Source organism: Cyprinus carpio, chromosome A17 (assembly GCF_018340385.1).
Source record: "Cyprinus carpio isolate SPL01 chromosome A17, ASM1834038v1, whole genome shotgun sequence".
Lineage (NCBI taxonomy): Eukaryota > Metazoa > Chordata > Actinopteri > Cypriniformes > Cyprinidae > Cyprinus > Cyprinus carpio.
In genome coordinates, this window is record NC_056588.1 from 21,603,887 (window position 1) to 21,631,404 (window position 27,518).

The 27,518-nt window shown below is 35.7% G+C and overlaps 1 protein-coding gene across 1 annotated transcript in view; it reads left to right on the forward strand.

Moving 5' to 3' along the window:
* The first annotated feature begins 5,725 nt into the window (after nt 1-5,725).
* Nucleotides 5,726-27,518, forward strand: part of LOC122148208 (ALK tyrosine kinase receptor-like) — a 183,387-nt gene continuing 161,594 nt past the window's right edge. The window contains exon 1 of the mRNA XM_042774434.1: nt 5,726-7,544. Coding sequence (XP_042630368.1) covers nt 6,824-7,544 — 721 coding nt within the window. The 5' untranslated portion in view covers nt 5,726-6,823. The remainder of the gene's footprint in view (nt 7,545-27,518) is intronic.

Below are 27,518 nucleotides of genomic sequence, written 5' to 3' on the forward strand. Positions count from 1 at the left end.
GCTCTTTGGGAAGAGATATAAATGATAATTGATTTCAATGAAGGTGGCTCATATTCCATCTTTGGTGCTGAAGAGGCGGCTTGTAAAACCACAGCAGTGAGAAACTCATCTGCTTCTTTAACAAGCTGTGCAAGTCCTTCCATAAGATTCACTGATGAAGGGAGTGTACCAAATACAAGTGAGCTGCCTTTGAAGAGAGCATTTAAAACAACCCATTTTACCGCACACAGCCACTACACACAGCCACTTAAATATGAGGTTTGATTTGTTGCATACTTCCTTAGATATGTACTTATTTATTATAAATATAATTATACATTTTCCAAAACAAAAATAGGCCCTTAAGCATTTACCATTTTGGCCAGTAGCCCATTGCTTTCAAAAAGAGCATCAATAGTTTAATGATCATGAAGCTCATTTATAATTTATATTTATATATTAAGAATATATTGCTATACATTTTTATTCTTTACATCACCCCTGCCCTAAACATTATGTATAAAATTATTGTTTAACTTTATATATTCTCAAATATATTTCTCATTTCATATTTCACAATTTTGACTTTATATCTGACTGTATGACTTTATTCTTTATCTCACAGTTGAACGACCACTCAACTGAGACAGTCACTGAAGATCTGTGGATTGCAAAAATTGATTCCAAGGTCTTTTTGCTATGTATATCTGTGGATTGCAAAAATTGATTCCAAATCTGGTCTCATTCTGCTAGATCTGTCACCTTAAACACCGTAAGTTTTGTCTTATTAAACGTAGTATATTTTATGTTGTTCATAGAAGTTTTTTTTTTTTGGTTTGTAGCTTTTTTATGACTGTTAACATCATAATCATTATCTTTTATTTGTGCTTTATTATTTTAATTATTTGTTGTTTTGTTGATAGTAGGTATTTCAAGATTGAGGTTATTCTTGCAATATTCCTCAATTGTAAGTTGCTTTGGATGAAAGTTTATGCTAAATTAATAAATGTGTAAATATCTTTATTTATTCATAAAGAATCCATAGTCTAAAATTTTTAATTGGATTTTTTTTTACACAACAAGCCTATCCCAGTACCCACACTTGTTGTCTTGGCCAACTAAAAGTGCATGCCTGTGACAGGAAGTAAGTATGCAAAACTGTCCCAGGTCAGTGGAGTGGTATTTGAGGCCAAGTGTATCCCATTATTCATCATGTTCAGGAATGCATGACCATATAGATCCCCTAACCCCACCTCATACCTAAACATACAACAACTACTATACTTACTATCAATAAGTAATTAGGAGTTTCTTGAGAGAAAACTCTTAGTCAGTTTAAAGTGTTACCAAAGTTTATTTTAATGGGTTTAAATTTTGAAAATGGAATGCGTTTCCAAACAGGTAATCAAAAGCTCTATACACATTTATGGTCTTCATGCACACTTAAACACATGGCCCAAATGCCAGAAATATGTCATATGAAATGTCAGTTTTGCAGGCAAAAAAAAAAAAAAAAAAAAAATTATAAAGTATGGCTTACACAGACTTTCAAACCAAGGCGATTTCATGTGACTGTCTTGAAAATGAGCAAAATCTGCCTGGAGAAGATTTTTTTGCCCTTAGGCAAAACTCCTGATCGGCATGTATTCAGCTGCAAAATTTTGTTGAGTAATGGTATATATGACCGCACATTTAGGATTCTGCCTAAGGCCTATGGAGAAATTGGGCAGCAAGACAGCTTGCTATTTGTTTGGAACAGACCATATTTAGGCTCTAGAAACCAAGGTGGAGAAATGAATCAACCACCCGCAAGCCAACAGCATCCTTGCCACGTCAGAATTAATTTTGACACTCTGCATGTCTTACAGAAGTGATTATTGCCCCGTTTCCACAAAGTCAGTCAAAGACAACTCATACAGGCTCTGTGGTTTTACTAAAAGGCCTATCTTTTTTTTCAACTGTAGTTTGCATTTTATTCATCAAACAAAGAGAAAAATGGCATGCATTGGGAATAGGGATGCATCGAGCCATCCCACAGCCTATGCAAAATGTATGACATGAGCAGTGAAGTACCCGACTGCTTTTCAATCGCCCCAGCAAATGTGGACCAATAAAGCAGGGTGGTTCAAAGGGCAAACTTTTTACTTTGTAGTAATCAGACATTCTCAGGTGCTACAGTGGAGAGTTGGCCAGAACGGGAAGAACCTGGATCGCACTATAAGTTGAATACTGGCAACTAGCCTGATTTATGGCTTCTCCAGATATGATAGAGCGCTAGAGGGGAGCCTTTTGTAAGTGCATATTTTGCTGCAATTTATCAAAACACCTTCACCCTAGTAGTTTTGAGTTTTGGGGGACTGCAAGAGGAGCCATTGATCAACAACTCTTTTTACTACAAGGATCAAACAGGCTCCCAAAAACAGATACACCTGAAAGCACTTTGTATTCTGAGGCGCTCCAGCCTGCATAGTTAATTCAGATGGAGTATTACTAATGTGATGTTACAGAAATCTAAGCACCAGTATAATAGTGAATTGCTGTTATACCACTTGAACATTTTGCATTTACAAATGCACATTTTGAATAAAAACAGTGACTGTAAGGAAATAAATTAAATGAATAGTTTAACCAAACATTTAAATGCACCATCATATCATCCAAATGACTCTTTTTTCATATGATCTTTTTTTCCTGTGGAACACAAAATGAGATGCACTAAATAATTTTCGCATTGCTTTTTTTTTGTTAAAATGAATCTATATAGTAACCAAGGTGTGTCAAACTTCAAAAAGCACAAGAAAAAAGTAGCATGAATGTAGCCCATATAATTTATGTGCTTTTTTTCCCATAATTCATAATACAACACAAGTGCACTTTACATTCAAAGTGTTACCACAAAAGCTGGTTATTTCTTTATTTTATTTTTTTTACTGTGAACTACAGTACTGGCAAAGAAACAGTTTGAATGGAATTTTGCAAGTTAATTTTAACAACATTAGTTCCCAACGATGTTCCCTGAATGGACAAAAACACTTCCAAAGAAAGTCATACAGGTTTAATACAAATTAGCCACCAATTTTCCAAAATTTTAAATAGTTACAAACTGCCGTGCAATTGTGTAGGAATTTTCATTTTTGGACGAACCATCCCTTTAATGTTATAAGCCACAAAACTGGAATTGTGATATTCAGAGATGTCTTTAAAATTCTATGCAGACTTGTAGATGTTCATTTATAGCATTCTGGAGATTTTGTGCACATGGTTCATAATCGACAACTATTTTGTTAAAAAAAAAAAAAAATTATCTTTTAAATTCTTTGAACAGCTTCTTTCAAAAGATTTGGCCATTTCATCTGCGAGGCAGTTTTCAGCCATTTGCACGTTTTATTCCACATCTTATGCCCATTAATAAGAACATTGTGAAGAATTCACTGTGCACTGTTCTTTTCATTACTGCATGAAATGAAACTTCACCATCTATTTCAAAGGCTTGTACATTCATTCAGAATACAGTGTAGAGGCTCAGATTTTCAGTGAATGATGTGTTGAATATTAATGAAGCTGATTCATCCCCCTCTACACCCCACTATCTGTTATCACTGGCCCCCACATATGAATAAAACAACCCAACTTTATTTTCCGTGGATGTAGGTCCAGGGAGGCTATACAAAAAAGAGAGAGTTTCCCTGCACAGCACAGATGCTTAACTGAAACTCAACAGCTCCTCTGTTTCAGTAAGATAGATACTAAAACATGGAAGAGGCCCGAGGCTGGGTCATAAAGCATTCTGTATGCTTATGGAAAGCTCATGTAACTCAACTTTGTAATCTGTATCAAAAGATTGAAAAACTGTCCATATATTCACATGCGCACATACACATGTGTTAAATCAAGGAGCAAGTGTCAGCTTTTAGGAGAAACATCCCAGGCATGAGCATATTATGAGTAATGGGAGCCAATGAACCAGTGAGATGGACTTTGAAATATGGCAGGACATGGTGAAATGAGATATCATTTGATATTCGGCATTGAAATGTAAGATTATTACTGATGTATTCATTTATTCTCACCACAAGAAAACTTGAGCAAGCAAGTGTTATATTTTATCCCTAAACTTTTTTTGTATGTTGTTACATAATTGATTGGAAAATGTCCTTGCATGCAGTTTTCTTTAAAAAGACTTCTTAAAGATAGTGTTTTAATAATTAATTATTTCCAATAAACAGTTTAATGAGTGCCTAGATGTAAGCAAGCAATAAATCTGATTTAAGAAATAGTTCAAGACAAAATATATATATATATATTAATAAACTTTTTGTCATCATATACACTCTAATCCTTGTGTCCTTCTCAACCAGCAAGACTTTCATTCTTCTGTGGATCACTGAATAATGGCTTGCAAGCTTCAAAGGAGATTCAGAAGCACCATAAAAGTTTCAAGAAAGAAAGAAAGAAAAAAAAAGAAAAGAAGTCCATATGACTCATACACTCTTCTGAAGTCATGCAAAGTCTCTTATTTAAATTTGAATTTTACATTTAAATTAGATTATTTAATTAGATTATTTACCCAATAATTACTGACCGGTTTTAAGAATTGGATCAGATGATTCCCAAGATCAGACAACACGTGTAAATTATAAAATAATGTTCTTTTTTAGATGATTTATGAGGTTGCATTAAGATCTAAATTTGAATTAGAGATTATATGAAAAATACTTTAGCTTTTAATGCATTATTATAATTTTGAAATGGTGATGATTTTCAAAGTTAAAAACATTCCAAATAAAACTGAAACCAAGACTACAATTTTCCTCAATCACTATAGCACTATCGCTTTCAAATATTTTGATGCACTGGCTTACATAACGTCGCAGGAAGTCCCAACTCTAGACGTCAAATCGGATTTCAGCAGTGCAATGCTGACAGTAACCTTGTCTTAATTAAGCAACCTTACTATTAAACGGATTGTCTCTTTCATACCATAACAATTAGAATATAGCACGCAATTAGTCACTCCATTTCCGGGAATGATAACACCCGTATGGCAGGCTGTTAAAATCCCTGTGCTATGACAGCATTAATGAGCTTGTCACGATGGCGGGGTTCAGACCAATAAGTGCGTCATACTCCCATCTAGCGGAGGAAAAGAAAATCGGTAGATACTTAATTATAATTTCAGAACTTTCTTTAATAACATTATTACATTATAAATGGTTTATGTACATTCGCTATTTAGAAATGGAATTAAATTTATGAGTTTTAAATTATAATAAATTATTTAATCATAGATTTAAAAGTATGAAAGCTTCTATTTTGTATTTTCTTTGTTGATACAATGCATTATTATACATTATATTATCTAAAAAAAGAAAAAGATTTTTATTTGAGTAATAACATTATATATATATATATATATATATATATATATATATATATATATATATATATATATATATATATATATATTAATTTTCTAGTTGGTATGTCCCTCTTTTGCGTTAATGAAAGCATACACTTAAGCTGGCATGATGGATTTGCAAAGCTTGATGGTCCACGTTATCCTTTAATAATTTGTGGCTTGAAAAACTTGAAGCTCTCCATTTAAAAACATGGAATATTTATATTCCCTCATTTCGTCATTCATTTCTTATCAGTTTCTGATGACATTCCAGTTTCTCGTGTGGTATTTAGGATTGCGGTACAACTGTTAAAATAAACCAATAGTGCATTTCTTCTAATAGTTTAATTAGTAGCTACATCAATAGTACTTCAAGTGATTATGTGTAAATCCCTTTTTTGGAAAGCAAAATAAAAAGTGTGCCTGCGTTTTGACGCATAAGCGCTCGATCTAATCCCTCTATGACGTGAATGACATAGCCTAATTACAGAGGCTGTGAATGATTCTTTGAGTAACCTAGCGAAATTATTGGGAGACGATGCTCGTCATACACAGATGTTCATTAAAAACTAATTACGGCGCAATGCCGCCGTACAGAGGTGTCATCTCTATCATTTCTCAGTCATCACAGTAGTTTAAATGGCTCGAAACGCGTCCCTTATATTCGCGTCTGCTGCTGGTGACGTCATAAAGAGATGCAGAAGTGAGTTTCACAACCCGAAAATAAATAAATAAATAAATAATTCTGAGCGCCGTGGTGGCACGCGCACAGTGGGCTCGCGCGCTCGCGGCATTTGCAGCCTCAAAAAAAGGCTCCCTCGTTTTGACTGGCTGCGCAGGTAAGACCCGCTCGATTTAGAAAGACAAAAAAAAAAATAAAAAAAAAAAAAACCCCAAACCGCCAGGAATTCTTAGATACCGTACATTACAAATAAACTTCTGCTTGTGATGGGCAGAAACGCGGTGAGCTGTGGATTATATTTGATTTCAGCGCACGCAGTTTGTCGTGCAAATATGTTGGCTTGTCGAAAAGTGGACATGTTAAACGTGTGAGGATCTGTTGTTATACGACAGTGTTTTTTTTTTTTTTTTCAAAAAAGGGACACTGCACCTCTGCTCGAGGTATTGGATGCAGATACAAGGAGCCTTTGAGCAGCCCCGGAGAACTTGTTAGGCATACCAAGAAGCTCCACAAGAGGCGAATCTATTTCGTGCTGTTTAATTAGCCTACCAAGGAACTATTTTGTGGATGATTCGACAGTAATATGCGGGAATTAAATAGCAACCTCAAGAGCTTTGAAAAAAGCAACTACATCTTAATGCACAAGAAATGTAGACTCGACTAGCTCTCCATTCGTTCCCTGATTCAACACCCCATTTGGAGAGAGTGAGGGTGCTGGAGTGAAAGCAGAATCAACAGAAAACAGGATCTTTTCAGCCTAAATCATGATTGCACGGATACTTTACTTTTTTCTTTGGTCTGCGGCATTTCTACCCGAGCTGCAGTGCGCTTCTCAGAGAGCCGCGGACGCACTTGCTACTTTTCCCACGTCCGCTTTCATCAACGGCACCGACAGAAAGGATTCCAACCAGACCTCCACCTCTCGGATCAAAAGGAAGACGCTCTCGGTGGATTTCGCCGTCCCGTCGCTGTTGCGTTACTACTTGGCTCTGTTTATAAAGCGCCCGCTTAACGGAGACTGTCTGTCGTTTAACGGATGTTACACGGTACGCGCGAACTTGCTCATGCGCTGCGTTCCGTTGCAAAAAACCATCGCCAGTTTGCTTGATGTAAAGTTGGCAGCGATGAACGTCAACAGATCCAGCACTGGACAGCTCCCGTTTCGACAGAAGCGGCCCGTGCCGAAAGTTTTGAATTTGGGTTTGACTAACGCCAGTCGAAAGTCTAATCAAGTTGTGGTGGAGGTGGGCGAAGATATGGTTAAAACGGGATGTGGAGGACTGCATGTGTACGAGGACTCGCCGGTTGTGTTCCTGGAAATGGACCTAACGCGGATTTTGGAGTGGTGGCTGGGTGCTGAGGGAGGCCGTCTCAGGGTTCGAATCATGCCCGAGCGGAAAGCACAGGTCCCAGGGAAAGAGGAAAAGTACTCTGCTGCCATTAGAGCTTCGGACGCTCGCCTCTTCCTAAACATAGCCTCAAGTGGTAAGAATTCAACTTTACTATAACTACACTTTATAGTGTTAGATTAGCAGCGCAATTACTTTGTAATTACATGCAAAGCCGTTGCTAGATTAAAGTTTGGAGCTATTTTGGGGCTCACCGGTCCAAGTATTACTTAATAATGATCATTGTCCCTGCAGTGCTATGCAACGTCATCTTCATGCATTTATTTATTTGGCAAGTAGCTGTGTAATAAGCCTGATAATATAGTCAGCCGGTTGTTATTTCAAATAAACCACTTCAAGGTGAAGCGCAACTGATGTTGATTATCCTGCTGGGGGTTATGCATCATCTCTTACATACAATACATACAATATTATACAACATGGATACTATGGTGAGAAAAGTTTGTTTACAACAAAAAGTTTTCCACTGTGTTTTGGTTTATGAAATTTGTCACCTCCCCTTTTGTATTGTTGCAATGGTATCAGTTTTGTTAATTCATTGGCTGTTCAAAAGGGTGGCACTGCAACACCAGTAAAGACTAAACAACATCAGAGTATGCACAACGAGGGACATGTTTTGCAAAACCGCATAAGCTGACAGATGCAAAAACCATTTGATGGCTTTCCGCACTCTTCCTGTAAAATTGAAAACTGTTGAGGAACAAAAAAAAAAAAAAAAAAAAAAAAAAAAAAGAAAGAAAAAAGAGAAGATTTTCTCATTCTGATTTAATGTCGAGATCCTCAGTGTTAAGCTCACTGCAGTGGCCACCTGGGAAGCTTGTATTCATTACTTGGTATTAGCAACTTTTTCTGATTATTTTGCAGTAATGTTTGAACTATTGTTATTGACAAATCAGTTTATCCTCTTTCTTTGAATGATCTGGAAAAGGAGTCTGCCCCAAACATGTTTTCAGACTCCACTTAAAATTGTGAAGTGCCTACACCTCGAGAGATCTGTTTTTACGAACACTGAAAAGGCATTGTGGGCTTTTTTTTTGTAGTATACTCTATGTTTAAAAATACAGGCTTTAGTTCCAAATCATGGGTTATTTTGTCCAGCAGTGGCTGATCCTCTCAGTTTTTGTTGTGGTTGTGTTACTTTTAGGATTTTTTTTTTTTTGTGGTTCTCACATCTTTTGCAGCCTTTATTATATTTGATTGTACTGTACTGTACAGCGTACTGTAAATAGTTCTTTCTACCATCAGTTTGTTGTGATTTTTTTTTTTTTTTTAGTTACTTCTAGCTGGATTGAAGTTTTTGGTGCAGCCTACATATCGTGATTTGAAAGGTCTCTGAAACCCTTCATCAGTGAATGATGCTATTCAAGGATGGTGGATTCTTTGCTCATTCAAAAATGTAATAAATGTTCTATAGCCACCCACCATCAATCCTCTCTTTTAAAGACGTCCTTTTTAAGGAGCAGATCAATGAAATCATGTAATGTTTTCTAGTGCTCTGCAGTTTTCCACATAAGTGCAGTGACCTTATGTGCACGGATAAATTATTATTATAGTCAGTCTAGAATTTTATACCAATCATACTTTGATTACAGCAAGGATAGCTGCAGAGACTTGAGTGCCTCTTGAGTTATTTATGAAATTGCAAGAACTATAATCATCCCCAAAACGATATAAACTTCCTTTTTCTGTGTTATCTCACACACACACACACACACACACACACACACACACACACACACACACACACACACACAAACAAACACAAACATGAAGTGAATAAAACATCGAAATAAGATACTATTTGTCACCCAAATTAATGTAAAACCACACTGTGCCATAATATAATGTTTTTTCCTTTTTTTAAGACTAAAATTTTATGTATGCAAAGCTATACAGATGTATGAGTTTTTGTGAGTCCTTTGGGGTTTTGATTAACTGGGACGTTGGATGGCCATTTTCCACAAATTGGTATGATTCTTTATGGTCTTCATAAAATGTCTGCAACTTACTTTGGTTAAAATTCCTCAGTGGCTGTGTAAAAACAACACCTTTTTACCTTGTCAAAAACAGCTCTGTTCACAGCGACCCGTTTTGGTGCATGTCTCTTTAAATGCTAATGAGCTCTGCTCACCCCCTTCTGTTGAAGAGAAAAAGGCTATTTGCAAATAATAATAACTAAATATTAAGTGTGAGACTTCTTGTGGAGGTGCAGCTGGATCATGAACAGTGGGAACTGATCCATCCTTGAGTTTTAACATTTTAGCAAACCTGCCTTTGAAGTGTACCTCATTCAGAAAGCAGTCTGGAGGAAAATTATTTGTGCAGACATAAACAAGTTTAGGTGTATTCAGTAGCGCATCACCATCAAAAAAAAAAAAAAAAATTCACTGTGTCCTCAGTGATGTCAGGAGAAAATGAAGACTCTTATGTTCACTTTTACATCCAACTATAAAACACCTGCATTGCTTAAAGGGGTCATACGCTGCTATTTCAAGTTTTCCTTTCTCTTTGGAGAATAGTTTGTGAATAGTTAAGATCCCTAAAGTTGCAAACACTAAAGTCTCAAACCCAAAGAGATATTTTTTATAAAAGTTAAGACTCGTCCAGCCCTCCTAAAATGCAGCGTTTAAACACGCCCCCACATGTCTATGTCGATGTGTGGAAAGATTAGCATAATGCTACCCAAATGTTCATGCAAAGAAAAAAGGCGTAACTTTTATTCTTGCTGTAATATTGTTGCTGCCGCTGCCACCATGTCGTGGAGATGCTGTGTGTTTCGTTGTGAAAGCAAAACTACTGTGTTTGGCCTTCCAAAAGAAGACACAACTAGAAATCAGTGGCTAAGTTGTATTTACAACACTGTTCTAGAACAGTTCAACCTAAATATTCAGATGTGTGGATGAGGACTGTTTCCTGTGAGAGTAGCCTACAATGCCAGTTTTCTGACAAATAATGCTGACTCACAGCCTGTAAGTACATTTTCATATTTAAAGGATTTGCCATTGATGATTCAAACGCGAGTTTTGACCAGTGTAGAGTAGAGCTTGTTGTTTGTTGTTTCTCTGATCACAAATGCAGACATAGTTTTGTTTACACGGCGCAATGTGGCACAACGCGTAAAACACACTATAAGTCATTATGATCAGTAATTATGTCCCCACAGGATGCTAAAAATGCCTCGTTTGTAATGGGTTTTATTGGTTTTGTCTCATTGCGCTGGGACACAGCATCACAGTGTTAAGGGGTGTAACATTTCCGTCACACGCTTGAGGTATTCGACCAGTCACAATGCACTGAATAACTGGCCAATCAGCATACACCTCGCTTTTCAGAACAATGAGCTTTGTAAAAATCGACACTTTACAGAAAGGCGGAGCATAGAGGAGAAACAATAATGTACAGTATGTGGAAAAAAGCTTAACGTTTTAACGATCAACAACAAAACAGAACGAGCTTTGGTGATAATAAAGCAATATCCTTCACTGCCTTTGATATCCCATAATCCTCTGTGTTCCATTCATGATTTTATTTCTAGACAGAAATCAGTATTATAGTAATTAAATATTTAATTACTATAATACTGATTTCTTTCTAGAAATTACATCACGGAATGGAACGCAGAGGATTATGGGATATCAAAGGCAGTGCAGGATACATCTATGCTTCCTTCAAAAATCAATCAGATTAAGTCATCTCAGGAGACAGGAAGTGAAGCTGACATTGGATTTGGATGTACCTTGATGCCTTGGAATGCATCCTCCAAAGGCAGCATTTTTCAGCTTTCGGACACAGCCATTGTTGTCACTACAGCTACTTGAGCATGGAGAATGGAGGACAGCGTACAACTGGCTGAGGGGCTGAGATATGCTAATACAGGACAGTCCATCAATGGTCGTGGGTGGGGCCTGAGTAATATGACGTCATATTGCTCAGAAAATCTAAACGGCTTGATTATTGAGACTGTTTAGGTATTCTGGGGATTTTAAAAAAAGTATTGAATGGATTTTTATTATTGTAAGGTGGTTGTGTCCACACTGCTAAGACACAATATATGCAAACACAATGTAAAAACACAATTTTACATCGATTGTACCCTTTAATGAAATTCATAGGTATTAATAATTACGATAACAAAAACATATGTCTGATGTCATCATTAATTTAGCATAGTTAACACATTCCATTTTATTTGGTGTGATTTGTCAACACATTGGCAGCGTTTCACTTACTTGTTGAGCTCTGATGATAATTAAATTCATCGATACAAAGGGTGCAAATTACTTTCATTAGCTCCATCTAGATTTCATTTATAAATAAATTTGCCATTAAAAAGGTCATTTACTTGTAAATGAGAGTCTGAGTATTGAACTTTGTCACCTGCGGCGATGCCCTCTTAGAAATTCCAGTAATTTCAGTTCCAACCCTTTCTTAGAGGATTCGTAAAAATATGTACATCTTATATGTATATATACATCAGTACAAGTTATATATATAGTTATTTCAGTTCCAACCCTTTCTTAGAGGATTCGTAAAAATAAAAAAGGCTTTAAATTTTACATTTTGTCAGTACATTGATATTGTGCATTTCAGTGTCTTTCAGTGTCCAAACATACAGAAATGTATGTGTACACCATCTGAATATGAATGAGATCACCCTTCACATTTCCTGTTTCAGAGTAAAAGGTCTTGAACAGAAGGAAGTGTGATCTGCGAACATCAAAAAATCTGTTACAGGTCTATCAAAGGCTTGTTGTCTTTTGCGGAGTGGGCAGTCTAACCCTTCAAGACTCCCTGAGGCCGCTGAGACTTTCTCATCTGAGGGTCAGAAAAGTCATTAAGATTTCTCTCTCTCCCCAGGCCTGGTGCTTTGTGACATTGGCTGTCCTCTGCTGCTCTCAGCATTCTTCATTACAATCAAAATTTCCCCTTAACAAGCATTCTATTCTATTTTCTTCACTCAGCTTTCTTATATGGCATTTAATAAGCATAGAACAAATTTCAGTCAACAACAATCAACAAATACTTCAACCCAAGTTCATTGGAAAAATGTGCCTGTGGCGAAGTTTCTGCAAAATTATATTTTGTTGCTCCTTTTGCAGTTTGTGACAATTTCAAAGTGAATAGCACTACAAGTGTGTTTGGTATTATTCCAGAGAGATGTGACAATGTTTTATTACAATGGTTGTTGTATGTATCATAGGTGTTTGGGAATTAAATGCGGTGCTAAATTCTTTATCTCCATTTGAAAATGGCATTCCACCTACACTAAACCCTAAAGTGAGGTGAGTTACCAAGCACATTTACTATATCAAATTAGCCATATATATATGATGCTGGTAATGTAAAAGTCAAAATGTATTCATTTACAAATTGTGCACTATGTTCTGAGGTGATGAAGAAGTTGTTGTTGTTGTTTTACTATCACTAGCTTTCATTTATAATTCAATAACAGGTACTTTTTTTGAGTTTTGCAAAAATGTAGGAAGAGGCACGTGAGCCTAGGTTGTAATATTTTAGAAAAGTAGTAATAGACATAATATACATACTGCACAATAGCCAATTTTATTGGTAACACTTTATAATAATGTTCATTAATAAATCATTAACAAACATTATACAGTATAATTCTTAACGGAGCATAAGTAAATGTATATATTCATATAGATATAAACATGAAATAACGTGCTTGTTAATGTTTACTAAACTTATTAAACATTACCTAATGATCAGCAGATAACTAATGCAAATTGCAATGCTTACAAATGTCATTAAACTTAATTCATTTGATTATGCACATCCTAAAAATCTACAAATGATTTTAACAGATGTTTTATAACACTTTTGCTGCTATCAAGGTGTGATGTTGGTAAGGTTAGGGTTAGGGTTAGGGTTGGGTAAGGGGTCAAAACTGTATTTTTTTCCCCCTTTAGATTGTGTACTGTAAAAACATTAACAAATGATTAATAAATGATTTGTTAAGATGTGAAAACAATAGAAGTCTACACAACAAACAAAGACCAAATATATGACCTGAGGTTATGAGTTAATGAATAATATGTTAACATGAATAGTTCAGTGAATAGTAAAAAGCTTAAAATGACTGATTAAGCTCTTTTTTTCCTTTTCTTTTTTTATCACAACATTTGTAAATGTAAAAAAAAAAAATAGCTTTAGGTAATATGTGGACTGAAGTTTAATGACATTTGTTAGCATTCAAAAGTACATTAACAAATAAGATAGTCATCATTGTAGAATTTCTGTTAAAATTATTTTTAAATTTTTAAAAAGTGCATGATCATATGAACTGAAAGTTTAATGACATTTTTTAAGCATTAACTAAAGATCAGTTAAGTATTATATAATATTTGTTAATGATTTATTAATGACGCTTTTAATCATTGTAAACCATCTGACAACATCATTTGAAGATTTTTAAAAAGTGCATGATCTTATAAACAGAAAGTTTATTTCTAAGTTCATTTGTAAGCATTTTAATTCATATTAAATAATGATCTGTTAATCATAAGGTAATTTTTAATAAGTACATTAGTAAACAAGCACATTATCTCATATTTCTAGCAATGTGAATTTATATTAACTAGCAATCCTTATATAATGTTTGTTAATGATTTGTTAATGAAAGTTATACAGTGTTACTGCTCATCCAAAATTGAAGCTTTTGTCATTATATCAATATTTTATTCATCTTAACGTCATTCCAAACCTATATGCTGTTTCATTGTTTTTCTGTGGAACACTAAAATCCTTTATGCAGTGTTTTTACAAATACCTTTTCTTGTCTAGTTTTTAGCTTAGCAGTATAAATCGCCATCTATCACCCTTGAATGGAAAAGAGACGTTCTTACATCCTGTCTAATATTTTTGTTTTATGGAGAGAAAAAAAAAAAAAAAAAAACATATACTAAATGTTCAGAATGAAAATGAAGATGAGTAAATGATGATCACTTCTTCACTTATTCTTTTCTTACAGTAAAAAATTCTCTTACTGGGTGTTCTGGATCATTTTTGGCCCCCCGTTGGTAAACCTCTTTAAACAGTGTGCTTTCCTTCTTTGAGTTGAGAAGATCAATAATTCACCTGCTTGGAACAGTTTATCTCTAAAACTGGAAAGTACACAGTCAGGAAAGTATTCTCTAATCTTTTTCAACAATGTTTATGTCTTTAATTTTTTTTGGAGGGTAGAACAATTTCTCCATTTCCAGTTTAATGTGCAGAGACAACTATAAGTAAGCCATTCTCATAGATTGATTTCCCTAGAGAGTGTAAACAATGTGTTTCTGTGGCACTTTCAACATTGCTCTGTTTGTCTGTGCAGCCAGACATAGTATTATAGTCCATGATCAATTGGTGTGCATTTGAGGGTGGGACAACTTGTCTGTCTGAGCAATGGAGACTTTCTTTCTTTTTTTTATGCTAGAGATGCAAATATGTCTCACTTTGAAACTTCTTTCCCAATCCAAAAGCGCAAATTATTACACTAAGCTACAAAAATCTCTCATTCTGAATTTCTGCAAAACTCTAATGTCAGAATGACCATGTCCACCCACATTTAGACGTCACTGATGCTTTTCGGTGTACAGAATCTGAAAATGCTCATGAAAAAAAAAAAAAAAAGATGCCTGTTTTTCATGTTTATGAGTAGACATCGGAGACTTTATGGTGGTTTTAAAAATGTCACAGGTCTAGAGTGCATTAGCTAGAGGCATTTAAATGTTAAACACCACATTTTGGCTTTAGCCTTTTTTTTTTTTGGCCCAGTATTTTAGAGGCTGTCTTGACTTTTCTGCATTGATCTTAGGACATGCATTCCAGGATTTGTTTGAGAAACATAAGCCTATTATTTCTGTGTATGAAAGATTTACAGAAGAAATGGTGCCTTGATGAAAACAATCAAAAGCATGCAATTTTTGTCAGTGTGTTTTTATTTCCCTCAATGTCAACATCAATCGCGCTAACAGTGCTAATTATGCAGATTACAGCAAAACAGCAATTTGGGGAGATTTGCATATTTACTTTGTATAGAAGTCTGTAGCTGTAAAGTTATATATTTGAGACTTTTGAGATTGCAGAATTTTTCACTAACCTTTAGCCAACATTTTGTCACTCAGACCTGCTCTAAAATTAGATTTATATTCATCTAATCTACTTGAAAGTCACAGATTTTAATGTCTCAGTCTTTTTGGCGCATCTTCATGCACACCTGCTCACCCACACAGATTTAATGCAAATTTTGCTTTGAAGCATGGTTAGTGTTCTCACAGGAGCCTTACTCACATTATGTGATATGTTGTTTTCGGATTTTGTTGAAGTTCTTTCACAAGGTTGCTTGCAACCTGATGTTGCATGCAGGAAGCCTTTGGTTTGTGGTTTAAAGAAAGTCGCTGAAATCTATTGCAATCAAAGGCTTTACTTTTGGAAGCATATGTGTGTCGAGAATGCCTTCTCACCAGGTTGAAAGCCTTGATGTAAGATCTCAAGGTGCATGGAGCATCCAGGCATCCTCTAATGAGAGGATAGTGCATGGGGAAAAAATGGGGAATCAATTGGCTCTTGACTTTTCAAGCTTGTATCAATCAGACACTCATGGGAAAATCAATGGAGTCAAATGACACATGGGTTCATGAATGTATTTTTATAATCAATGTACTCGTGGTGCATCTGTTTACAAAAAAAAAAAAAAAAAAAAAAAGGACATTGATTGCTTTCCCCTCCAGTCAATACATCAATGTTTCAATATTATAAATCCACACAGTTTACTCTTTATCCATGCAGAAAATTTGACTTTGCATATGACAGCATATTCAAAAATGTAGTGATTGAACACTCAAAAAAAAAATATATATATGGTAACACTTTATAATAACTGCACACTATTAATCATTAATTAAGCATTAGTAAACAGATAATTCATAATTTATAAAGCATTAATAGACATTAATAAGCAGTTTATAAATACAGATATAAATGCTTTATTATTGATTTAAAAGCATATCTATAATGTGTTTAATAATTTTATTGTCATACTTTATTCATGATAAAGTTATCATTTCTCAATGAAGTATAGCATTATTTACAAACCAGTTATTTAGGAGTTGCCAGTGATTCATAAGATCACAAGAAATTGTAAGTAAATGTAGTAAATTCAGGTAGTTATAAAGCATTTAGTAGTGGTCAGTTAACTATGTATGTGAGCTCATCTAAAGTGAGGACTAGTTATGCCTTGTAAAGCATTTATAAAGGATATGAAAGGCTCAGTTATCTTCTAAACAGGAAAATGAAACAAACACAACACAGTGATACAGAAAATAGAAATATTAACAGCCTTTAAATCTCATTTGTAAAAGCTTTACAAGGCATAAATAGTCCTCACTTTAGATGAGCTCACAATAATAGTTAACTAACAACTACATATGTTTTATAACTACCTGAATTAACCCTGAATTACAGTAGAAATACATGTTAATAAACCATTATTCACACTCTAAGTAACTATTACTATATCTCTGAAAAATAAGATGTATGAATGCACATTTAAATAGTTTATTAATCATTTACTTACAATTTCTAACTGATCTTATGAACCACTGACAAATCCTTAATAACTGGTGTGTAAATAATGCTATACTTCATTTAGAAATGATAAATTGATCATTAATAAAGTATGAAAAAACAATTCTTAAATACATAATAGATATGCTTTTAAATCAAGTATAAAGCATTTATGTCTGTATTTATAAACTGCTTATTAATGTCTATTAATGCTTTATAAATGATGAATTAACTGTTTCCTAATGCTTAACTAATGATTAATAGCGTGCAGTTATTATAAAGTGTTACCCAATATATATATATATATATATTTATATATATAGGCCTAAAATTAAGATTTTTGTATCTCAGTTTCATATAAAATTCCTACTCATTTCGATTACAAGCTAATAAACCTCACGTGATGAAACAGTCGAATGTAAATGAAACAGTAATTATTTCCGTAATAATGCTAATAAACTGAGTGTGTTTAAGAAACATAATAATCGGGTTTATATATTTATCATTAAAAATCCAACTTGTTTCAATCTAATACCTTTTAACTAAGTATTGCTTTTTTGCACAACTAGCCATATTTTGTTCATACTTAATTTATTTGCTTGCAAGTTAATGTAATGTGTGTTCTCTATTTCCTTGCGTTTTTGGTTCTGTCATTTTTTCCCATCGCTTATCATAGTTTTCTCTTAGTGTCTTGCTAAATAACTCATTAGTTCCTTTGTGTGCTCTACTTAAGTCTTCAGTTCTCCCTTAGTCTTTATCCGTTCTTGTTTGAAGTACTCTGGTTTTCTCCTGCATTGTACCTGTTTCTAGAGTATTTTGTGATTAAAGTCTGTCTCCTATAATTATTCCTCATCGTGAGAGTCTCTATTATACCACCTTATATATGACAGTTAATAAATGTATGCTGATTCTAAGCAATTTAATAAATACATTTAAAAATATAATTATTTAAATAAAATAATCTGTTTCTTACTTGTTTTGTTTATGCATGAATGACAAATATGCATCACATATGGTTTATGATTTTATCTTTTTTTTTTTTGAGTGAAGGTTTAACGAGACAGGCTTGAAGACACTCTGAACAAGTGAAATCGGCAAGAAATGTTACTCGACTTAATATGATATAGGGTTTCATTTAGAAGTGTTTAGGAATTGATTTGATGTCAAGGGAACTGATGAATAATCTGTAAATATATTCAGATATCTGCCAACAAATGCCTGGGCTTATCTTAAAAACAATGTCAAGTGCTGACACTGACATGAAATTGATCCAAAGTCCAAAGAATGTATAAGAACAGTTAAAGAGTTTCGAGGGCACTGTGGATGCATTCTACACCTTTTTTCATACCTAATTTTAATTACACATATGTTTGTCCTCAACAAAAGTGTATATGGCTGAATTATTGACCAGGATCTCAGGCCCTTTCCAAGACTGTCAAAGAACGGTGAACACCAACACCTGCAGTTGTTTTAATGGAACCAAGTTGCTATTTGACCCAAACAGTGCAAGATGGTCACCAATGCCCCCAGCTACCATTTTCACTCATATGTTTTCACACACAGTTTTTCTGAACACTTAACAGAAGTGTGAATAGGGTTTGAAGAAACACAACATTTTTCATGACTGCACTTTCCAGTAAACAAACATTTTCATTTTTTTCTTCAGATTTTTTTAATGTTCTTTTTACTGACCAAATTCTCACTCAGTTTCCAAGAGGAACTTTGAGCCTGTGTCCCAGTTATGGTTCCTTTCAATTTAAATAGATCCATCTTTGAAAGACTTTAATGTTTGGCTCAATTAGCCATGCAGATAGATAGAAATCAATGCATCTTAATGAGCAGCCCTTCTAACCTGCCACCATCTATCTCCAATGCTAATGTGCACTGGTTTACTTTGAAGGGCCATCTGCAAATGGCCTCCACTTATGGCAAAATCTATATAGCTTCAGAATGGGCAATGGAACTTTTAGGGTTTTAACTTCACCATGCTGGAGGGATTATGTAAGCCAAACATGGAAACAAGTTAGCATTTAAGCACTTCAGGCACTCCCATTGTCCCAAAATCTATGTTTTTATTTATTTATTTTTGTTAATGGTTTTTTGTTAAATACCTAAAATAAGGTTTGTGGTTAACAAAATCTCAAGATATTTTCACGTTTAATTCTGTGATGTGGAATACTTGGAAGCTTGCACTTTTTTTTTTTTAAAGGCTAACAAGTGGCTAAATGTGACATTAAAGGTGCAATGTGTAACATTTTTGAGAATCTGTTTACAGAAATGCAATGTAACATAAAAAACTATGTTTTCAGTGGTGTATAAATACCTTACAACATTCACCGTTATGTTTTAATTACCTTAGAATAAGCCATTTCTATCTACATACCTTTCTATCGGTCTCCCTCCATGTTTTGTCGTTGTGGGGTTTATTAGAAGCAGAGGTCGTTCATAGAAGTAAGTAGAGTAAAAAATGCTTGACTGGCTACTCTCTGCTGTCTCAGATGATGACATCTTTGTCCTGTGTTGGCAATTTTTGTGGTTGTGGAGGGAGGGGCTAATCCATTTATTGCAATTCACAACATCACCCCTAGATGCTGCTAAAATCTACACATGGCACCTTTAAACACTATTTGCTAACAATTAACCATGACTTTTGCCTCAACAATCAATTAATTTGTTTCTTATTAATAGTTAGTGAGGTAGATGTTAAGTTTAGGTACGGTGTAGGATTAAGGGGTCTGAAAATGGTCATGGAGAATAAGGCATTAATATGTGCTTTATAAGTACTAATAAACAGCCAGTATATTAGTTATATGCATACTAATGAGCAACTAGTTAACAGGGTGAGAATTGCTTTTTAAATTAAAGTGTTGACATTATCATTATGAATGAAGCGTGTAAGAATCTTAAACTTTTTCAACTTTTAAAACATAAACCACAAACCACAATAATTCAACGTCAATGGGAGTATCCTATTGAGTTTTGGTCGAAAGAACATGGGTGATGCTAACTTCCAAGTTGGCGTACAAAAATACATAATTTCTACAATATTCAATTAGAGGACATTGCTACTCTTGACCAAATACAAGATAATTGCAAGTAATAGATGCTTGAATAAAGATTGAAACATTTAATTATTGCAGTTAATAGAAGATGATATAATTCATGATTAGTTATTTTAAGAATTTTACAAGGCGTCTTTGATGACTTCAAATGGTTTTAGCATTTCTCTGGGGTTCAGAGATTTCAGAAAGCTGGATTTGGCATTGTTCTCATTCTCAATGGCTGATGCATTCTCACATTCCCTAATCCTCTAGTTATAAATGATGCATATATTCCCCCAAACCCATGAGTTTTTGATTAATTGCTTTGTGGATGAGTTGCATGGGCATCTTTGTTCAGCTTGAAACCAAATAAGAAAAGGCATATTGAGTTGAATCTTCTTGTGCTCGCTCTGTATTTTATTTATTTATTTATTTATTTATTTTTTACTTATCAACTACTGGAGAGAGCATGTGTACGTTTTTGCAGAAGAACATACCATTTGATGCGGCAAGATGATTTTAGAGCCTCTAGTGCAATGTTGCTGCATTATAAGTAGGTATCAGCACACTTCTCATTGGAATTCAAAATGCAATCAAGTATCACTCAACATAAAATGACTTCACTGACTTATACAGTGCTCTTACATAAGGATAAGGGGATTATGTGCATGTGTTATATGTCTTATATACATCCATTAGGCATAGCCAGTTTTTAAGCAAACAAATTATGCATTAAAGGACACCATTTCATGAACTAGAATTATAATTAGCAAAAAGCAGTGGAGGGTGGATAATAATAACATTCTCAATTCTCCTAGTAACAGTAACCACTGGTAAGAGATTTTAACAATGCCTAATTTAAGAATATCTTCCTCATTAATGGAAAACTTGACAAGTGGCAAGAGAATGGACAAAAATGTATAATTAAGTCACTACAACTGAAAGTTCTTGAGATGTAGACAACATAGATATGTTTAACTCAAAGTAAATCGAACCAAAATCTCACAAAATTTATATCACAACAATATTACACACACACACACACACACACACACACACACACATACATATATATATATATATATATATATATATATATATATATATATATATATATATGTATGTATATATATATATATATATATATATATATATATATATATATATATATATATATATATATATATAGTCAGCAGCTGTGGCGAGGAAGACAGAAGAAGACGAAGAGTAACATTCCAATGTGAAGTTTAATGAGAATAATCCAAATAGGCAGACAGGCAGAAAAAAACACACTAAACTTAACAGTGACTGGATAATGAGTGACTGTGAAGGAACAACTTAAATACACAGTGATAACGAGATGATAATGAAAAGGTGTGATGACTAGATAAGTGTCCATGACGACTGATGACTGGCGGGAAACTAAGACAAAGAAACATGTGACTAATGAAAACAAACCGAAAGACCATGAAAGCAAACCTACTGAACATAACTGTGACCTATATATATATATATATATATATATATATATATATATATATATATATATATATTAATAATCCAGAAGAATGAGGTACTCATCTCAACTGAATAATTTATTGTTATATTCAGAAATTGACTGGGTGGAAACTTAGAGATTATTTGTAGCAGTGCAAATAAATGATGATTTAGGAATAAGTATGGAAAAGTAGTGTAAAAACATCTTGACATTTTTACATTTGAGTTTTAAAAAAAGTCTTAAAACATTTATTTATTTATTTTAATTGGATAAACCAGAATGTGTAGCTGTGATAAAACTCCTGATATGCACACACATGCTCACACTTGTGATTCTATGATTCACAAGAGTTGCATGATAACGTATTACTTCCTATTTTAATGCAAAACATCGTAATGTTGCTTGGCAACAACTAAACTGCTTTATATTTTGTTTAACAAAACCTCTTAATAAGTTCTTTCTCATCTTAACTTTTTTGGGACACATTATGTATTACATATTCTCATGGTTATTCATCGCTCTACCATGCAAATAATGTAAAATGATGCTTCCCGCTGATAGCTGCAGAAAAAAAAAAATCTCTTCCAGCTGACACATTTGTACTGCTGCACGATATGTACTGCCCAGTCCTAATACATGTTGCTGTTTATTATTATTAATATTATTATTATTGTTAATACAATATATCAACATTAGGACATATGATGGAATGTTTATGGTAATGGTACTTAACCTTAGGCAGTCCAATTTTGTAAGAAAAACTCAATTCCATTTTGTAAAAAAAAAAATGCCCTCTGGTAAGATGGTATTTTATTTTATTTTAATTATATTTTTTTATTTATTTATTTATTTATTTATTTTTTAATGTGGTGTTTTTAATGAGATTATACCACCAGCAGGCAGACATACCCATACCATTAAATGAAAAAAGTTCCAACTATTCCCTGAATGTTCTGCACTCGTGTTCATATGTCCACTTCAATTTCAGAGGAACTTAGCCTTGAGGTTAATTCTGATTGGTTGGTCATAGTGATGTAGCTTGCAATCATACTGAAAGTTGTTATTACAACTGACAAACCTCAGATGAAAACTTGTTAAAGCAAAATTTTGTGAAAAAGTTAGACTTTGAACCATTAAAGAGTTGTGTGAGGTTTGCAAGCCATGGATGAAGTCTTGGCAAGGCAAGTGTTGCACTAAGACCTAAATAACCTCAAAAGACCTGGTTCTGAAACTCCATCTTTGAATAAATATGAATGTAAAACTTCATAACATGTCCTAAATTGATTAAAAGTTCTAAATCTCTGTGATTGAAAAACTGGGAAATTTAGAGTCTTACTTCATTTTTTAAGTTTTGAAAACATGACCAAACTCAATGCAACTCCCTTTTAGTTCTTTTTTTACTCTAAAATATTGTCTTTTATAGACACCTTGAATTCACAGTTATAAAATTGCATCTTTTAGTTCTTGTTAGTGTCTAAATGATAATTTACACTATTATGTTGACTAAATTTAGTTTTAGTAGACATACACACGCAGGTAGCAAAATAGCAAGTTCATGGCTGTTTCATAACTAAATCCTATTTGTTTGTTGGTTGGCTATTTATTTATTTTTTGATGATCACACTGATTCAATATGTCTCATCCAAACTTATTTTTTTTCAATAAGAAATATGTCAACACTGGAAAGAAAACTGCATTTCATGGGATATACTGTATGTTGGCTCACTATAATGAGAACCGAGAAAGCGTCTCAGTTTATGCTTTCAGTCAGTTCCCATACCAGACTGTGATGCAGCTGGTCAGGATGCTCTTGATCGCACACCGGTAAAAGTTCACCACTATGGCTGAAGACAGCTGGTTCTTCTTCAGTGTTCTGAGGAAGAAGAGGCGTTGGTGAGCCTTCTTGACCAGGCTGGAGGTGTTTGTGGTCCAGGACAGGTCATCCGTGATGGTGGTTCCCAGGAACTTGAAGCTGGAGACACGTTCAACAACCATCCATTTAATGTGGATGGGGTCATGCATGCTTCCTTTCTTCTTCCTGAAGTCCACAATGAGCTCCTTTGTCTTACTGGTGTTAAGGAGCAGGTTATTGTCAGCGCACCATGTGGCCAGGTGCTGTACCTCTTCCCTGTAGGCAGTCTCATCGTTGTCACTGATGAGGCCAATCACCGGATAGGATAGCATCTTGATCCACCACTTAGCATAAGCTTCTTCTGGCCAGAGGCCTGAGCCTCAGCACACCGCAGAGGAAACATGTAACCAGAGGGTGTCTGCCCATTGACTGACCACCCGAGAGGGGTGCTGTAGGCCGCAATGGCTGCCACGTAGACCTTCAGGGTGGAGTGGGTCAACCCTGCAGAGAAATGGGCCTGCAGGAACTCCAGCAGTGTACCAACCAGGCAGTTGGTGGTCTCCGCACCAAGAAGTGAAAAGTTTCCACCTCAAGGCATACAGTTTCCTTGTAGAGGGAGCCATGGATTGAAGGATGGTCTCAACAACCTCGTTTGAGAGACCGGAAGCTACGAGTTGTGCCCCCTCAGAGGCCACACCCATAACTTCCATAGCTCCAAGCGGGGATGCACTATAGTGCCCTCCGCCTGTGAGAGGAGATCCCTTCTGATGGGAATCTCCCATGGAGCGCCGTCAAGAAGGGAAATCAGGTCCAAGAACCATACTCGGCCCGGCCAGAACGGAGCTACTAACAGCAGAAGAACCCCGTCCCAGCGCACTCTCTCCAGAACTCCCGGGAGTAGAGCAATAAGGGGAAAGGCATACAAAGCCATGTCTGTACCATGGCATCCAGCCCCAATGGAGCTGGATGACTCAGAGAGAGAACCAGAGGGGACAGTGCAATGTCTCTTGAGTCACAAACAGGTCCACCTGAGCCTGGCCAAACATTCTCCATATCTGCTTCACCACCTCGGGGTGAAGCATCCATTCCCCGGGGCTCGGCCCCTGCCTCAACAGGATGCCTACTCCCATATTCTGATGCCCAGGAATGTGAACTGCTCTCAGCGAGGACCTGGGACCACACAAGGATCTGGTACACTAGTTTGACAACCGGCGTGAGCGCAGACCCCCTTGGTGGTTGATATAAGACAGTGGTTCCCAACCTTTTTTTCAAGAGACCCCTATTTTAACACTGAAAAATCTTAACGACCCCCATGACCCCCCCCCCATTCAAATACACCAGTATAGACATCAGCTTAATGTGACTGTCAGTTGTTTAAGTTTTTAATAACACCAGAATGCAAACAATTAACTGCAACTTGCAACTACTGAGTTTTTCCAACAACAGATTCCATTTATTTTTCCTAAACCCGTTGAGCAAATAACAGCACATTTTAATCTGTTAGCGTAAATATCAAATCTATCCATTTCACTTATTACCTTAAACGTGTAACAACATGCAAGGGTTCACAATGACCGACTTTTTGTTTTCAGCCTGTGCTTTTTAACTGATGAACAAACAGAAGCAAATTAAAATTTACTAACATGAATATCACTTATTCAGAGAATTAATGTATTTTTTGTTTTGCATTCTAAAAACTAAAAACATTCACCAATTAAAACACAACAATAACCACTGCATAATAAATATTTACATATTGTAAGTTATGTTTTTTCATGCCTTTTCTCTTGTTCCTGGTTGAATTAAAGCCCTTATTTAATTGTTTTAATGTGACTATTTAATGTGAAGTCTGGGCCTGCATATCCAGGGCTAGAGATTGTATATTAGGCATGATTTTCGTGACAGCCATACGAAAGTCATGGTGCACATCCAGCTTGTTGCGTGCCTTCGTTTTGATGGTTACCAGAGAACTAAAAGCAGTCTCGGACAGGTATGTTGTGGCGAATGGCAGGATGAGTCTGGTTGTAGCATGGTGCGCAAGCTTGGGTGCGACGTTAGGTCCTTTCACCAGCCAGAACCGTTTGTACCCGTGTTCATTGAAGAATCTCCTCAGAAGAGAATTAGACTTGATATCCAAGAGCTCGTCCTCCGCTTGTAAATACTCCACGTCCTCCTCCTGCGCAGTGAATGGATCCATTACCCATGCGCATTTAGCGACATGTTCATCAACATCCGAAAACCGTGACGTCATCTCTTTCTGTAGCCGTTCCATGTGAAGTATGAACTCCTTGCTCAAGGATTCAGGCAAATTTCCCCCGGTCTGTTTAAGAAGTGATGGAAAATGGTGTAGGTCTCGTTTCATCAGCTTATTCCTCCTAAAGTCCACTTTATGCACAAATGCGTCAATAATTTCCTTGCATTCCAGCACATTTGCATCCGCGCTCTGCATGCGCTTGTTTGTTTCATTATAGAGGCTGAAAATATCCGCCAAGTATGACGTTCTGATGAGAAATGCATCTGTCATTTCGTCAAACAGCTTCTGATTGTTCATTTTCAGGAACTCTTTTATTTTTTCTTTTAGTTCAATAAAACGAACCAACACTTGGCCTCTTGATAGCCAGCGCACTTCGGTATGAAGGAGGAGTGTCTGATGCACCTCATCTTCACACAGCTCCGCAAAGATTCGCTTGTTTACCGGGCGGGCTTTTATAAAGTTAACGATCTTTACAACTGTCTTCATTGTTTCATTAAGTTCATCAGAGAGGTGTTTGCTGGCCAAGGCTTGACGGTGTATCATACAGTGAAAACACAAGACAGTAGGGTGCTTTTTTCTTTCAAACGTGCATTGAAGCCCTTGTTTTTTCCCATCATTGAAGCAGCTCCATCAGTGCAGCATGCGACTAAATTATTATAGGGAATCTGATTCTTTGTGAAGTACGTGTCAATCGCGTGGAAAATATCTTCTCCTTCGTGTTGTTGTAGACAAATTAGTCGACAAAAGTATGTCCTGCTTTAGTTCGGAGTCATCAACGTACTGCACATATGCAATGAGGACTGCTTCATCCGCCACAGGTAGACGTTTCGTCAAGTTGGATGGAAAATGGGTGCATCTTTAACTTTTCAATCAGTGTGTTCTCAACATCATTTGCCATTCTGTCGATTCTGTGCTTTATTGTATTATTAGACAGAGGTACAGTTTTTAGTTTTGAACGCTGCCTGTGCCCCGCACATTATTTCTGCCATTTTTACACATGCGGGTTTGAGCAGAGTTTCCCCGATGGTGTGTGGCTTTTTTTGATTGGGCAATTAAGAGAGCGCACTCGAAGGATGCAACCGTTGCCTGTCTATTTTCATTTCCAGCTCTTGTAAAAACATCTATTATGTTCTGGGGTCTATTTGACATAACAAGTTCTTTTTTCCTCAGGAAAAATTCTGTAGGTTTACCCACCGTCTGTGGTTGTTTGGTGCTCTGATGTCTCATTAGTTTGCAGGGCTTCATGCTTTCATTCGCTAGTCTCTCACCACAGATTACACACTCAATTCTCACCTTGTCCATCGCTTCAATGAAACCAAATTCAAGATAACTGTCTAAATAAGGCCTTGTTTTCTTTTTAGCGCATTCATTTTTATCTTCTCCTCGCCGCTTTGCCATATTTTCTCTTTGCCTCGTTTTTTTTTCGAAGTTACGTCTGTATCTTCCCACTCTCGCGATATGTTGCAAAATTCTCGGCGTTAAGGATTTTTTTTTTGTCATATTTAATTTTTTTACATTTTTTTTTTCAGAATTATTTTAATCAGAATTAATTTATCGTGCTGTTTAAAAAAAAAAAAATGATTGGCGACTGGCGACCCCTCGAAAATTATTAGCGACCCCTAGTGGGGGTCGCGACCCCAGGGTTGGGAACCACTGATATAAGAGACCACCACTGTGTTGTCGGTGCGCACCAACACATGGTGACCTCTTAGGTCTGGGAGCCACTCCACAGACTGCGGGCAGGGTGGTCACTCATGACCACACCCCCACTGGTGAGGGACGCATCCATCGCTAGTGTTACTCGGTGACAAGGAGCTCCCAGCACCGGGCCCTGA